The sequence below is a fragment of the Podarcis tiliguerta genome (assembly GCF_965153285.1).
Source record: "Podarcis tiliguerta genome assembly, chromosome: 9".
In the NCBI taxonomy this organism is placed as follows: Eukaryota; Metazoa; Chordata; class Lepidosauria; order Squamata; family Lacertidae; genus Podarcis; species Podarcis tiliguerta.
Window position 1 is genome coordinate 22,528,454 of NC_139542.1, and position 15,169 is coordinate 22,543,622.

The following is a 15,169-nucleotide window of genomic DNA, read 5'->3' on the forward strand; positions in this document are numbered from 1 at the left end:
GGTTAGCCTGAGAAGCAGTGGCGTAGCGTGGGGGGTGCAGGGGGGGGGCCGGCCGCACCGGGCGCAACATCTGGGGGTTAGGGTTAGGGGGCGCAAATTACTTGCCTTGCCCCGGGTGCTGACAACCTACGCTACGCCACTGCTGAGAAGCCCAAGGTTGCCCAGCGAGTTTCATGGCCGAGTGGGGATTCGAACCCTGCCCTCCCAGGTACAAGTCTGACACTCTAATCAAACCAAAGGAATGATACCAGGTTGAGGTGAGACATGCTTCAGAGGGAAGACCATTCTGTGGATATGCAACTGGTAGAGAAGGAGAAATGTTAGCTTTAAAGGAGGAGAGGTGGGTGGTGAAGATTTATTTGTTGTCTCTCTATCCCTACCTGTGCACATCTAGGCAGAGCAAGTAGAGAAGATGGTTTTGGGCCCCCTGTCAGCATTGCAGGCCCTCTTCCCAGGCCCTCAGAAGCTCATCCAGAAGCGCTATGACAAACTGCTGGATTATAATAGCTACCACCAAAAGGCGGCGGGAGAGGAGATGGATTTGGCCAGGAAAGAATATGAGGCTCTCAATGCCCAGCTGGTGGAGGAACTCCAGACGTTCAACCGGGCAGCAAAGCAAATCGTGACCAACTGCCTGTGTTGCCTCGTCACTCTCCTGCGGGGGATGATGTCATCGGCACTGCAATCCTATTCCACGGGGGAATCCCTCACATCAGTAAGTCGGCTGTAGATATACTCATATTGAGATGATTACAATTAAGGTTGCCTATCTGCTATGCACCTTTGAAATCTTATTTAAAAACCAAAAGCCTAGGAGAATTCTATTCGACAAATACAGTGGTCCTTCGGGTTACAGACACCTCGGGTTACAGGCTTCAGGTTATAGACTCCACTAACTCAGAAATAGTACCTCAGGTTAAGAACTTTACCTCAGGATGAGAACAGAAATTGCATGGCAGTGGCAGGGCAGCAGCGGGGGCCCCATTAGCTAATGTGGTACCTCAGGTTAAGAATAGTTTTAGGTTAAGTATGGACCTCCAGAACAAATTAAGTTCTTAACCCGAAGTGCCACTGTAATATGAACTTGGGTCACACACACACACACACACACACACACACCATACACTTAATGCACATTTAAAGCACTTGGCTTCCCTCAAAGAATCCTGGGAACTGTAGTTCATCCCTGACAGAGCTACATTTCCCAACACTCTTAACAGGCTGCATGAAATTAGGGCAAGACCACCTCCAATTCTGCGGTTTTAAGATGGGGTTGGCATATTTCCAAAAGTGAAAATCTGGACACAAAAGTTTTGAGCTTTTTGGGGGGCCAAAGTTGTTGATTTTTTTTTTTAGGAAAAGCATCAAAAACCAACGCTTCATATGCTGTCATACGCCTGGGTTTCCCCAGACATTTTTGCCGCTTTTTGAACATTTTTGACGGACGAATCTCAGCTATGTCTGGACATACTGTATGGCAGCCCTATTTTATGAGCCAGTCACACTAAGCCAAGCCATGGTTTAGTGTGAACGTGCAGATGTGTGGGTTCCTGGAGAGAATATTGTGACTGTTTTGCTCCTCTGGTCCTGCCGCTGCTGCTGTGAACCAAGGCACAGTTTGGTTTAGTGCGATGTCCAAACTCAGGCTTGTGGTTTATCTCTCTCCAGATAAATAACCAGCTTGGTTTCTTCCATGACTTGCCACTCGGGATTTGAAGTTGTCTGATCTGGATGATACCAGAGCAAAAAATCACCGTGCTTAGGGAATCTCTATCCAGAATTAATCCTGGATATAGTACAGCTGCAGTCCGATGCTCATTGATTTGGAATTAAGCCCTGTTGAGCTCAATTAAACAGATATGGGGCTGGGCTGCCTGGGTTATTAAATGATTGTGTGCTTGGACAGTTTTGCCTTCCCCGCTGCCCCAGAAAATGACATGCTTCTTAGCATATTATTTGGTTTCCTGTAGTGTGGTTCTGCCAGTGTGTGAAGGGTGCCCTCTAGCGTCCTTTGGTTCAACCAGGTTTTGTGCCACCTGGTTGGATGTTGTTTCCCTTTAATTGACTCAGCATTGTTGCTAGGTAATAAGTGTTTTTCAATGTGTATGTATTAAAATGAGTTTAATATATGCAACTGAGCAGCGGTGGGAAGCATAGTTCTTCTCTCATGTGCAGTGGCGTGTTGGAAAGAAAATGAAAACATCAAAGGAAATATTTATTTGGGTGAGAGAGAGTGTCCTAGTGTATACTGCTACTCCTCAAACACATGCATACAAGATAATGAGGGCGTGGGGATGTCACACTAAACTATAGCTTAGCTTAATGAGCATAATATTTCTCCTGATTTGCACCCTCCCTTCCTCCCCTCTCTCATTCTCTAGCATGGCTGCAAGGAGGAGTTTAGAAGATTCTGCTTCCACTTGTGATTAACCACAGTTTGTTGTGTCAGTCAGTCTTGGGAAACTCTGGTTAATTTTAACATCTACAAGTTTCCAAAAAGCCAGCTGCACAGTTCTGGGTTTGTGTAATGTATCAGGCTATGGTTAAACGCAGAAACGAAAGCTGCCAAACCCCAATTAGCCATAGGGGAGAGGGAAGCATGGAAACTTTTGAGGTGGGCTTATTCATATCTTTCTGGGCTAGGGATGGGGAACCTCTGGCCCTCCAGATGTAATTGGAGTCCAACTCCTTGTCGTTCCCATGCTGGGCCAAGGCCAATGGTAATTGAAGGCCAATGGTTCAAGGGATAGCTAGATATATAATAAAGGTTACCATCTAGACTAGGGTAGTCTTTTTTTAGCCATGGGAGAAGATAGCTCAGCTGGTAATTTCAGGGTGATGGGTTCAAGCCCCATGTTGGGCAAAAAAATCCTTCATTGCAGGGTGTTGGACTAGATGGGTCTTCTTGGTCCCTTCCAACTCTACAATTCTATGATTCTATGTGTTGTTCACATCAAAAATTCAGCATTGTGTCTGCAGAAAGTCAAGGGGTACAACATCAGGCTTTCCCTGATGAGCTTCTGCCAGAAACCCCACCACAGGAAAAAGCAGTGATGCTGTTCTAAGCCTGACAAATCAGAACCAGCATTATGTATATATCCTCCCCGATCCATCACAGCTTTGACTAATCATGTAAACTTGAACCTCTTTTGAACTTACAGCTGTCGTCTCCAAGCATCAGCGAAGTTCAGCACCAGGTGCTCGAAGACATACACAGTCTGAATTTTGTCAAAGAAAACAACAGCATAAATTTCATTGAGAGAAAGCTGAGCTTTGAAAAAAAGAAGCCAACCCCTCTCCAGGTTTGTAGCATACATTTGACAGGCGTCCCGGTTGGAAGTTTGGGAACTCCTGTAGGAAAAGCAAAATGCCGGGCAGAGAAGTAACTATATAGAAACCACATTTTTATTGCCAATTAAATCTACTGAAAGCTAAATGGATTAAGCTTTCCTTCCAACCCTATTCCTTCACCCATGCACTGTTAAGGCTCCAATCCTACTATGCATTTTTACCTGGGAGTAAGTCCCATTTGAGTTGTTACAAACCACTGCTGTGTCAACAACAGTAGTTGACTGGGCTGCATTTCAGTTTCAACTGTCTTAACTTTCTGTGGGTTGTTCTACTGTCTACTTTCAATACATGAATATGTACACTTTATTTGTTAAATGAGCAGTAATTTGCTTTGGAAAGAAAAGGCTAATCTTGCTTATAAACTTGAGTCTTGGATTATGCACAGCAGGAATGGAAAAGTTGTGGTCCTTCAGACAATGTTGGACTCCTATTTCCATCAGTGCCAGCCAACATGTCCAATGGCAACAGATGATGGGAGTTGTAGTCCAAAGATATGGGCAAGGGCATGGATTCCCCATTCCTGATGCATAGAGTCAAGAGCTCAAAAGGGCCTGGCTTGTGGTTAAGGATTTGCACCTAGTGCTCATTGAAATCCGTGGGACTTGAAATCCATGGGTCATGACTAATGTGTCCCATTGATTTAAAAGTGGTGTCAGTTCATCATAGTCTTGGTCCAAAGTTTCGTTGAGTTTTAACAGGACTTAACTCCCAGGAGGTATGCATAGAAGTAAAGGGCAGGACTAACAAAGCCCTGCACAGGGTTTGCTGCTTGCACAACAAATAACTTGTGGGAATTGTAGTTGTGTTTCTGTTGTTGGCACCCGTCGGTCTCAAGAGACAATGGAGTGCACCTTCAGGGGGAAGTCAAATTGCTGTGTTAGCAGCACCAAAGTGACCTCTCTGGGGAGCAAGCAGGTCCTGGGCTGCCCAGACAACAAGACCCCTCTCTCAGCCTCACTGATGTGGTCCAAAGGAAAGCAGAGAAATACAGCTTGGGGGAGTAGCTGGCATTAATCGGGGGAAAGGCACAAGGATCACGAGTTAATCCCTCTTTTCCGAAGGATCACGCTCCCAATCTGAATTGGGTATCTCTCTGTTATTAACATTGGGCAGGGGGCAGAAATGCATGGGATCTCTCTTATTGCACCTAGCCTGGTCCAGAACTTCAAAAAAGTATGACTAGCAATGCATTCCTCTGAAAGCAAACGCCACCCTGTGCCATTCCTCTCCGAAACACGCTTGACATTTCATTCCACAGCCCTTGGCAATGCCATTGTCGTAAGCTCCTCTTCAATTTGTGCATATTCAGTCCGCAGATACATTTCCCACTAAACATCTGTGTAGCAATTCTAATCTTCCGATGTATTTTTTTTTATTACACAGGAAACCTTTAAATGCCTTTCATAGTGATGGCAGGTGATTTTATTATTGTTATTTTTTAAAAAAAAAAAAAAAAGAAGTGCTGGGATTTAGACGTGTCTAGTGCACAATGTCGCCAAGAGCTGTGCAGAAGTCCTGCTTGTCCTCTATCGGTAACTTCCCATTCCATATCTAAAACAGCATAATCCGTGGATTACGGGTTTCTCAAGCCTTGTGATGTTACACGTCCCTGTCACTTTTGTGCGGGGTGACTTCAAAATGCTTCCCGTTAATTGACACCGACACTGATAAGTGCATTAAGACGGGAGGCAAAGGCAAATTTCCTCTACATGACTATTCATAGAGGACTAATCTTACAGCCGTCAAAGTAAAACGCACAGGTACCTCAGACTATCTGCCATGTACAATAAGCCTCTGTTCGCTGCAGCAATTTGTACACAGCTTTACCCTGTGAATTTAATGCCATGGCACTGCAATCTGCCCAGTAGTTCATGGTTAACAATAAGCCCAGCAGCCGATTTCCACAAAAACCCTACTTACATGAACAGTTTACTCACATAAGCATTGTTAGATCGGGCCCATCTTCTACGAAATGACAAATCACTGTGTGCGAGCTGTTATTTTCCCAGGTCAGTGTAAATGAGCGTGAAACTAGGCATGATGTTAAAGTGTACTTAAAAATATATATTGAATAGCATTCCCTGGAGGGAGCTGATAACTAGCGGGGGTTAGAGCAGGTGAGGAGGGGAAGTTTAACCCTTTCTTCCCATGCTACCAATGGAGGGTTTCAGCCCTGTGAAAATAGCTTCAAATGAGTGTTTTTTGTCAGGACTTTGAAAAAGAGCCAAACCATTTTCCACATGTGCTGCATCCTTTTTTAAATTATCAGCACACCCAGTGGCCACTATCTGCATTTTTTAAAGAAGCATGTGTGTTAAATACAAAGGGGCATTGAATACTATATGTGGTTTGGCCATGGCTCTGTGTTGAAATAAGCAAGAGTATTCCAATAGGCAACATGCTAGATTTAGACATGGGTTACCAGGATTCAAATACCTTTTCAGATACTGAATTTAGATGCTTACGGACTCACTGTTAAAACTGTGTTTTTGGAAGACAGTCTTACTGGGCTACGAGTGATCGCCAAAGAAGAAGAAGAGATGCTGAATAATACCGACTTGCCAAGGGAGTGTGATGGGGATTGATTGGGAAAGTGAATGAGACAGAGATTTTCGTATATGGTGAAGGAAAGAGCAGCAAGAATGTTGATTTACCCTGAATATGCTTTCCTGTGGCATTGCAATTGAAAGTATTTCTCAAGCTAGGCTTTGGTTTGTTTCCAGCCTGAATTTCCACGGCAGACTGAAAGCCACAGGTCCGTGATACTCTCCACATACAACTCAGACTTGCTGTACCAAGCCAAGCGCAAATGCAACGCCACTCAGGAGTTTGATATTGATCTCTACGAAGGAGAATTGGTGGCTGTCGTGGAACGAAAGGATCCTTTTGGAAGTACTGGCAGATGGCTTGTCGACACTGGAAGTAAGTCCTCAGGCACATTCATCACAATATTGGATGTCCTTTGGTTGTGATGGTTATTAAATATGGACGCAACAGCCCTGTGATTGATCTCAGCTTCCATGTTGTGCCACAGTGACTTCTCGCAGAGGTTGTGAGTAGTATTCTAGCCTGCCCTGTGAGCTGGTCATGGCTCACATCACCTAGCATGAGTGACGTTATCCTGAGCCAGTGTGGTGGTTAAGAGTGGTAGATTCGTAATCTGGGGAACCGGGTTCGCTTCCCCGCTCCTCCACATGCAGCTGCTGGGTGACCTTGGGCCAGTCACACTTCTTTGAAGTCTCTCAGCCCCACTCACCTCACAGAGTGTTTGTTGTGGGGGAGGAAGGGAAAGGAGAATGTTAGCCGCTTTGAGACTCCTTAAAGGGAGTGAAAGGCGGGATATCAAATTCAAACTCTTCTTCTTCTGAGTAAGGATTTGGCACTGGTGGTACAAAACAGAGCAACTTCCAACATGATGGAGTTTACAAAAACACATAAGCTGTTCTTAATTTATATTCTATCCTGCTTGTACTAGGTTTCTGAATTGCAGAATTCTGGTCTTTAACTTGCAATATATATTGCTTCATGTTTTAAATAAAATCTTTACAACATCCTAAAAATATCCCAGACTGAAGTCAAATACAAAAGAAAATAGAAAATTAAAATGCACATTTTATAGTAGCACAGATAACATAACTAAATAAGTTATCTAAGATATCCTCTTAAACATCAAGCTAAAACAACTGACGTATTGGGCGCCATAACAACTATTAGCAGATCCAAAATACAAAAATACAACAGACGCAACCAGCGTCACCCACCAAGTAGGCAAACATGTATTTATAGGTAGCAGCTGCATTACCACCTCGGCAGCTATCTCTCCTACTTACGTGGAATAAGGCATCACCCACAATATTTCCTCCACCTCCAAAGGCTAAAGCAACAAAAAAAGGGCCCTCTTGCCCTCTTCGTGACCCCAAAGGGCCAAACCCCTTTTTTGTCACCCCTCCTGTGTCACCCAACCCAGAGTGGCCTGCCACATCACAACAGCACTAGTTGTAAGACTAGGGACCGCCAGTGACTTCTGCCCAGCCTCAGGGGGGCGGCGGGGGGGGGGGGGATTATGGACCAGACTAGGTACAATGAGAGAACATGGTGGGTAACAGGAACCAAGTGGTCTCCCCGCTGCTTCCATACTCCTTATTGGTGGCAAGCCTTTCTTTGCTTTTTATGAAGGGCAGAAGGACTGGGGAGCAGGGAAGCACATCCTAATTTCTTTAAATTTTCCTCCTCCCTCCCTAGTTTCGAAAGGATACGTTTACTCCTCCTTCCTGAAGCCCTACAATCCATCGAAGGCACAAAAGGAGGCTTCAGATGCCAGTTTCTGCGACGGCGACTTTGATAACATCAGCCTTTTTGTCTCTGTGAGGCAAGTGGATGATGGCAGCACAAAGCCCGCAGGGCAGCACAAGAGAAGCGGAAGCAGCTCTTCCTACAATAGCCTGTGTGAAAAGGCATCTATTAACGGGACAGAGGTGGATTGCTTCTATGGAGTGGACGACCAAGATGTAAGCATCGTGAGTTCACCTTCATTCCCCTCCTCCTTGTAGCTGCTTTCTCACCTGTCCTCTCCCGGTGTGTGAGCAGTAAGGAGAAGACACACAAATGAGTAGTGGCAAGGAGGTGGGCTCACTCAGAGAATCTTCAGAAGGGGTGTGGCTTGGTGGAAGAGCATCCATCTCATATGCAGAAGGTCTGAGGTTCAATCACTGGCATTGCCAGGTCAGACTGGAGGAAGCCCTATCTAAAACCAGAGAGAGCAGCTGCCAGTGTGAATAATGCTAAGCTAGACGGTGTAAGTCAGTTTGCCCTACTTTGCCCAAACACCTGTCCAAAAGTCGTAGTATTACAGCATCATAGATTCCAACCACCTGCAATGCAGGAATATCAACTAAAGCATCCATGACAATTGGCCACCCAACCTCTGCTTAAAAGCCTGCAAAGAAGGAAAGTCCACAACCTCCTGTGGGAGACCATTCCACTGTCGAACAGCCCTTATTGTCAGAAAGTCCCCCCCCCCCTGTTGTCCTTTGCTGTGGTGAGAGGAAGAGCATGTCAAAGGAAGCTTTAAATTTGAAGAAGACTATGTCAAATTTAGAGGGATGCGGGTGGCGCTGTGGGTTAAACCACAGAGCCTAGGGCTTGCTGATCAGAAGGTTGGTGGTTCAAATCCCTGTGATGGGGTGAGCTCCTGTTGCTCGGTTCCTGCTCCTGCCAACCTAGCAGTTTGAAAGCACAAAGTGCAAGTAGATAAATAGGTACTGCTCTGGCAGGAAGCTAAACGGCGTTTCTGTGCGCTGCTCTGGTTCGCCAGAAGCAGCTTAGTCATGCTGGCCACATGACCCGGAAGCTGTACACCAGCTCCCTCGGCCAATAAAGCGAGATGAGCGCCGCAACCCCAGAGTCGATCACGACTGGACCTAATGGTCATGGGTCCCTTTACCTTTACCTATGTCAAACTTAGCAGCAGCCCATAGGAAATATTCTAAAGTTGTGAAGTGGTGCTTCTGGAAACTGTGAGGCCCTATCATGCTGCCCAGTTTCTGAACTAGGAACTCTGAGGCTGCCCACCTGGATTTGAGAATCATGGGACTGAGGATCATCTAGTACAACCCACTGCACTGCAGGAATATGCAGCTGTCCCATATGGGGGATCAAACCTACAACTTTGGCACCACGCTTTAGCCAACTGAGCTATCCAGCTGATAGCCTAGCACAGGTGCCACCTTTGGGAGGACAGACAGGCTAGAAATGTAATCAGCAAATAAGAAAAATAAGAAGTTCCCTCTTGCCTGCTGTTTGCCTTTCTGCATCAAGGGTAGCCAGTGGGGCGCCCTCCAGATGTTGGCCATTCTGCCTGGGGTTGATGGGACATCCAATATTTGTAATTTGGCAACATCTGGATGACATCACATTGGCTGCCTCTGGTTTGCAAACTCGCTTGTGTTTATAGAAGGAGTGCTGCATGTCACCATAGCACGTAAGAGTTGCTTATATCCCAGGTTTCTGGCAGGAGACATTACCAGTCGTACCTGTGACCTTCTGCATGACTAGCAGATGCTCTCCCACTGACCTGCCACCTTTCCCATTGGTGGTGTATACATACCATACATTTAAAGCACATGGCTTTCCTCAAAGGATCCTGAGAACTGCAGTCCAACCCTCACAGCACCCCTAATAAATGACAGTCCCTGAGAATCTTTGGGGGGAGCTATGTGCTTTTGATGTGTGCATGTAGCCATTGTATGTTGAAAGAGCAGCTAGGACCGAAAAGACATTTTCTCTTTTGTTTCTCCCTCTCAGACATTTTATGCAGTTCATGCATTTCAAGCAAGGAGCCACCAGGAGCTCAGCCTTCAAGAGTACCAGCGAGTTCGGATCCTTCGTTTTTCCGACCTGAGCGGCAACAAGGAATGGTGGTTAGCAGAAGCGAAAGGACAAAAGGGATACGTGCCAGCAAATTATCTTGGGAAGATGACTTACGCGTAAACATCAAAAACACAACACCTAATTCTCTGAAACGTCAGAGGCAAAAGTCTTCCATTTTGCTCTGGTCTGCTCAAACGTTCGTTGGTAAATCAAGAGCTGAAGAACTTATGAAGGAGGTATTTAAAAGAAAGAAAAAGCTGTTTCCAGTCATTGTCCTGAATCGCTTGAATCCTTTCACTTTGCCACACTGCTTTTGTTGGAATCTCCCCTGGCGTATGGAGAGCCAGTGTGGCAACGTGGTTAGAGTGTCTGACTAGGACCTGGAGAGACCAGGGTTCAAATCCCCAGTCGCTCATTGAGCGTCCTTGGGCCAGTCACTGCCTTTCAGCCAAATCTACCTCAAAGGGTTGTTGTGCATCAGGGCTGTGTCAGGTGTGCGTGCAGGAGCCAGGCCCTGTGACTGATAGGACTTTGCAGGACTGGGGCCTTCCTAAGTTTGTTCTGAAGAGGCGAGGCATGGCCTCACGGGTGAGGCCAATTGGTAACTCACAGCACCTGATGGCAAGAGCTGGGAAGGGATATAAGGTCAGCATTTCCCTTCGGCTCTTTGCCACAGCAACACACTCCCTGCCTTGCTGTGTTTGGCTTCTTGCTTCCTGATCCTTGAACCTCGGCTTCTTGACTCCTTGCTTCCTGACCCTCGGACCCTTGGCTTCTTGATTCCCGGCTCTCTGACCCTTGGACTCTTGGCTTCCTGGCTTCTGGACCCCCGTTCCTGCTCCCACCCCACCATCTTGCCCCTGGTCCTGATGTCCCCTGCAAGGACTTTGATCACCCGTGAACAGGCTGGCTCAGACACAGGTCAGCACTCAAGCACAGAGATGAGTTTAATTCTTCATACAAGAAAACAGCAAACAAGGCAGAGAAGCTTCAAGGCAGGGCCAGCTTCCATAGCACAGTTGTCAGGACCAGAGGCGTAGCAAGGTCAGGAGGTACCCAGCGTGGAATTTCTTTTGGCAACCCTCCCCCCCAATAAATGGCTTGGGGTAGTCTTGGGAGTCGCAGGCAGGCAGTGCGCTGAATGTCACCCCTGGGCGCACCGCCCGCCTACAACTCCCAAGCCGTCAAAATGAAGGCAAAGCGGCGCAGCTCCCCGCTTCCCCCAATGGCTCAGGGTAGACTTGGGAGTTGCGGGCAGGCAGCGCACCAAATGTTACCCCCCTCAGTGATGACACCCAGGGCGATCTGCCCCCCTTGCCCCCTTTCTACGCCTCTGGCCAGGACAGACGGTTTCTGCTTCTGTCTTCCCCCCCCCAAGACCCCTCCTCCTCTGGAGGCTGCCCACGTAGATGTAAACCACGGCGAGAAGGAATTCTTGCTCCTTGTTCAGCCATAATTCTTTGTGCCCTTGGAGATAAGCAGGGACAGCAACCGAACACAGTAGGGCAGGCAATCTCCCGGGGAGCTTCAAGTGCTGAGTCTGAACTGCTTTCTGCCGTTGGCTCTTCCCTTTCGCTCAAGCCTGTTGCTTCTTCAGTGGCCCACCATTCTCCCCCCACCTTCATCTTCTGACCTGTCCTTAGTGTCGTCGTCCCGTGCTCTGACCCTTCCTCCCTAGAAGGTACGCAAGCTGGTACCTCTCTCCATTTTTCGTCACCCAGATAGTCCTTGAGGTTGTGGGGATTAAATTAGGTGGGAAAGAACCTAACACATGCCACCTTGTGCTCCTTGGAGAAAAAGGTGGGATATAAATGCAATAAATTACTAAGTAAATAATCATCTATGTCACATCCACATAAGAGCAAGCACCGTGATTTGAGCTCAACAACTCTGTCTTCCCCAGCCTGCTCTCATCCTAGCTAGGGCTGGTGGGTGTGCACTAGGCTGATGAAGATTGCATTAACTCATATATGAGATTCACCAGGGGTCCTTGGCCAATAGTATTTCTCAGCCTAACCTGGATAAGGGGAACTTGTTGCACTCCAGGTGTAGCTGATCTACAACTCCCAAGATCCATGACAATTGGCTGTAATGGTTGGGGCTAATAGGAGTTTTAACTCCAAAAATATCTGAAGGACCGCAGGTCCCCAGCCCCTGGCCAAGCTCTTCCCCCAGAGTTGTCTTGCAATCTCCAAGAAATGGTTAAAATCTAAGGAAATGCAGCTTGGTGTGGGGTGGAGGGGAATCCCACAAAAAAATTATGTCTTCCACACTAGCTTGATTCTGATGGTTTGCAACAAGTTGCTTACTGCATTCCAAGTAGACATTTCAAAAAATTAGCCAGGGGTAGTGCAGAAGTAGCACGTGCCCTTTTTATCTCACCTATACCTGTTATTTTTGCTGGAGAAGTATTCAGTGCCACGTTCCTATGTGAATTTAGCTGGGAGAAAGACCCATTGAACACCGTGGGACTTACCTTTGAGTAGACATGCCTAGGATTTTCTGTACAGCTGCAAATCTAAACACACTTAATGGCGGTAGTAAGCGCCATTGAATGTAGACGTGCTTCTAAGTAAATGTGCTCAGGATTGGGCTATAAACATCCCTAGTGCCCTATTTAATATGCCTGCAACAGGGCAGAGGATAGGTATTCCAGACATTTAGTGCATGGCACCAATTTGATTGCCTTGTGATAAGAAGGAATACATTGGGCCCCTAAAAGAGTTTTGAATTTGGGCTTTTAAAAATTATTATTTTTTACTAAGTGTGTCTGTTGTCTCTTAACACACACGGAAGGCTGCCCAGGGGAAAGTCTATCATGCATTTAAGCATTTGCAGTTTCTGTAATAAACAGAATGCTCACACCAATGTTTTTGCAGTGACAGTGAAATTCAGCAGACTAGAAAACAAACATGGATTTGTAAATAATGCTACCTGTCTTTCAAATTGAGAAATGGGGGTGGAATGAAGTATCTGCTTGATGCTGTCCCGCTTTTCTGAATCTTAATGGGGATTATGAAGCTTAAAAGCCCTATGTGGTTGAGTTGACTACCCTTATCTGTTGCACTGTCTTTTGTTTATATACCAAATGGTTCGTAATGAAGAAAGCATTCCTTTGCTGAAAGGCTGGAAGCACCCAAAGGCCTACCTGCGAGAAAGGCCTTTTAAATGCTCCGAGTGTGGGATGTGCTTCCAGCGGAAGCACACCCTGACAGCGCACCTGAATAGCCATACGGCAGAGCGGCCCTATCGATGCCCCGAATGTGGGAAAGCCTTCACCCGAAAGGAGCACCTTGACAGACACCAGAAAATCCACATGAGGGAGAAGGATGGCAGCCCTCCCAAGGGAGAGAGAGAAGAGAGGGCAGCCATTTTGTTTATGGTATGCTTTACATTTCAAAATGGGATGAAGCAGTTTTCCCTTCCTCCAGCAGCCGCTGAACGGTGTGCAAAGGACTGAACTCACACACTGATGAAGCTCTGGAGGCCAAGAAGAAACAGTTGGGCCGACAATTTGATATTATTTTTATTGTATTTATCCGCGGGAGTTTTTGAGACCCTGAAAGGGTATAATGTTATCTGTGACAAAGAGTTATTTTCAGGATTTCATTTTTGAGGTGTTGAAATATGATATTTAAAGTCTCTAGTTTCCAGGCACTTGTCATGTTAAAAATGTTTAGCTCAAGCCAGAAATAAAGATCCACAAGCCATTGAATGTGCCTTTACCTACTGGGTGTCAGATTAAGGAGGAATGAAGGACAGTTGTTTCAGCTAGATTTGTTAAAGATGCATAAGGAATTCTATTCTAACTCAATTTCATTCAAGGAGAATCGTAAGGAGTTGGTTGCCAACCACAGACAATGGAGTCTAGAATGTGTTTATGTTTCAAGAATTCACTCTTATGATGGGCTTGCATGAAACATACCATATAGTATATCTAGTTGAACGTATTTATTTTCTTATAAAAGCAGATGAATTCAGCAAATAACTCCAGATTCAGCGTGTAGACTCTTTGGGGATTACTGTGCTATAGGCCAGGGGTCAGCAAGGTTTACCTTGCCTGGGCCGGTTCACTGCTGTGGAGCCCCCTCCGTGGGCCAGATAATGGGCGCGCGATTTCCGTTGTCTGCGCACAGAGTTTCTGGCACCGCGGAAATGAGTCTCCGCACCGCGTGCGGGAACTTGCTGAGCGGGTGGCTTGTTTCTGGGGTGGCTTGTGGGCCTGTAAAACAACTCCTGTGGGCTGCTTGTGGCCCATGGGCCTTAGGTTGCCCACCCCTGCTAAGCAGTAGTAAAGAAATACAAATTCTGTTACACGTTTTTTCATCACCACGGAAAAACAAAGTTTGCCCCTCTATGTAATTTGAATGCAGAGGAGCTGTCTGAGTCTGGATCTGGCAACCCTAATAGCATCAACAGCCTAAATAACTGGGATCATGGTAGGAACACAATTGGTCAATCTGAACTGTGGTCATGTCTGAAGTGTGACTGTATTTTAGTTTATTCTTGAGGATCAAGAATCAAATTAACTGAACAATTGGGAGCCTCATTCAGCTGAATAGGAGCAAAGCTAAAGCAAAAATAATAAAAAATAATAACCCTGCAGTTGAAAGGTGCTTGTGCAGCAATTGCTCATGGAATGCATTGTGTGAAGCACTATTCATTTCAATCAGAGCTGATTGCCATCAAAATATTGTTATGGATATTCATGGATGTCTTTGGTAAACCAATGTCTGCATATACACCTTCTTATTCTGATGACACACAAAGAATCTAGGCCAAACACTATCTTTACTTATTCCTTTCACGAATGTTTATATTACCATCTTTTTGTGATCTCAATTATAATCCTAAAGAATGCCTTTGCATTCAAAAGTGTTCATCAAAACACAAATGAAAAGCTTAGCTCCTTCTACAGCAAATATTATTCGGACAAAGCCTGTATGACTAGAGATTTATTACTGTGAATTTAAACTACAGCAATGTCCGTGACTCAGAGTAATACGGTATTTGCTTTTAATAAAATGTATTTTTACAAATATTTGTTGTCTAAATGCTTGCTGTGTTGTGATTATCTTAGGTGATCATTTTGTTGCAAATCATGGATCTTGACATGTGTCATAAAACAAAAAACAGGTTTCAATACTTTATGACAGCAGTCATTTGCATGCATTTTTATTGCTGCTATTAAAGGACAGGACCTTTAAAAAACAAAGTACACCTTTTTTCATTCTTGTGCTTGCTCCTCTTACACAGCTGTTGACTTGCACTTGTCAAGCATCCTATTCCACTTTCTCTACAAATCTGAAAAAACTTTTATTTTCCTTACCTTCAAATAAAGTTGTTTATCAGGCGATGATATCTGCCTGCCCTCCCAATGGTTATGCTCTCTCAATCTCAACCCCCTTTGTACTCTATAAGATGCCTCCACACTTAAGAGGAGGTAAAG

The 15,169-nt window shown here is 45.6% G+C and overlaps 1 protein-coding gene across 2 annotated transcripts in view; it reads left to right on the forward strand.

Moving 5' to 3' along the window:
- ARHGEF38 (Rho guanine nucleotide exchange factor 38) overlaps positions 1-12,094 on the forward strand; it is a 50,208-nt gene extending 38,114 nt beyond the window's left edge. The window contains exons 10-14 of one of the 2 annotated variants that reach the window (XM_083456771.1): positions 395-715; positions 3,162-3,302; positions 6,075-6,273; positions 7,594-7,859; positions 9,655-12,094. In XM_083456771.1, coding sequence (XP_083312897.1) covers positions 395-715; positions 3,162-3,302; positions 6,075-6,273; positions 7,594-7,859; positions 9,655-9,840 — 1,113 coding nt within the window. In that variant the 3' untranslated portion in view covers positions 9,841-12,094. Of the gene's footprint in view, positions 1-394; positions 716-3,161; positions 3,303-6,074; positions 6,274-7,593; positions 7,869-9,654 lie in introns of both variants that reach the window. The other variant, XM_083456770.1, reaches the window with a different exon arrangement.
- The last annotated feature ends 3,075 nt before the right edge of the window (positions 12,095-15,169 follow it).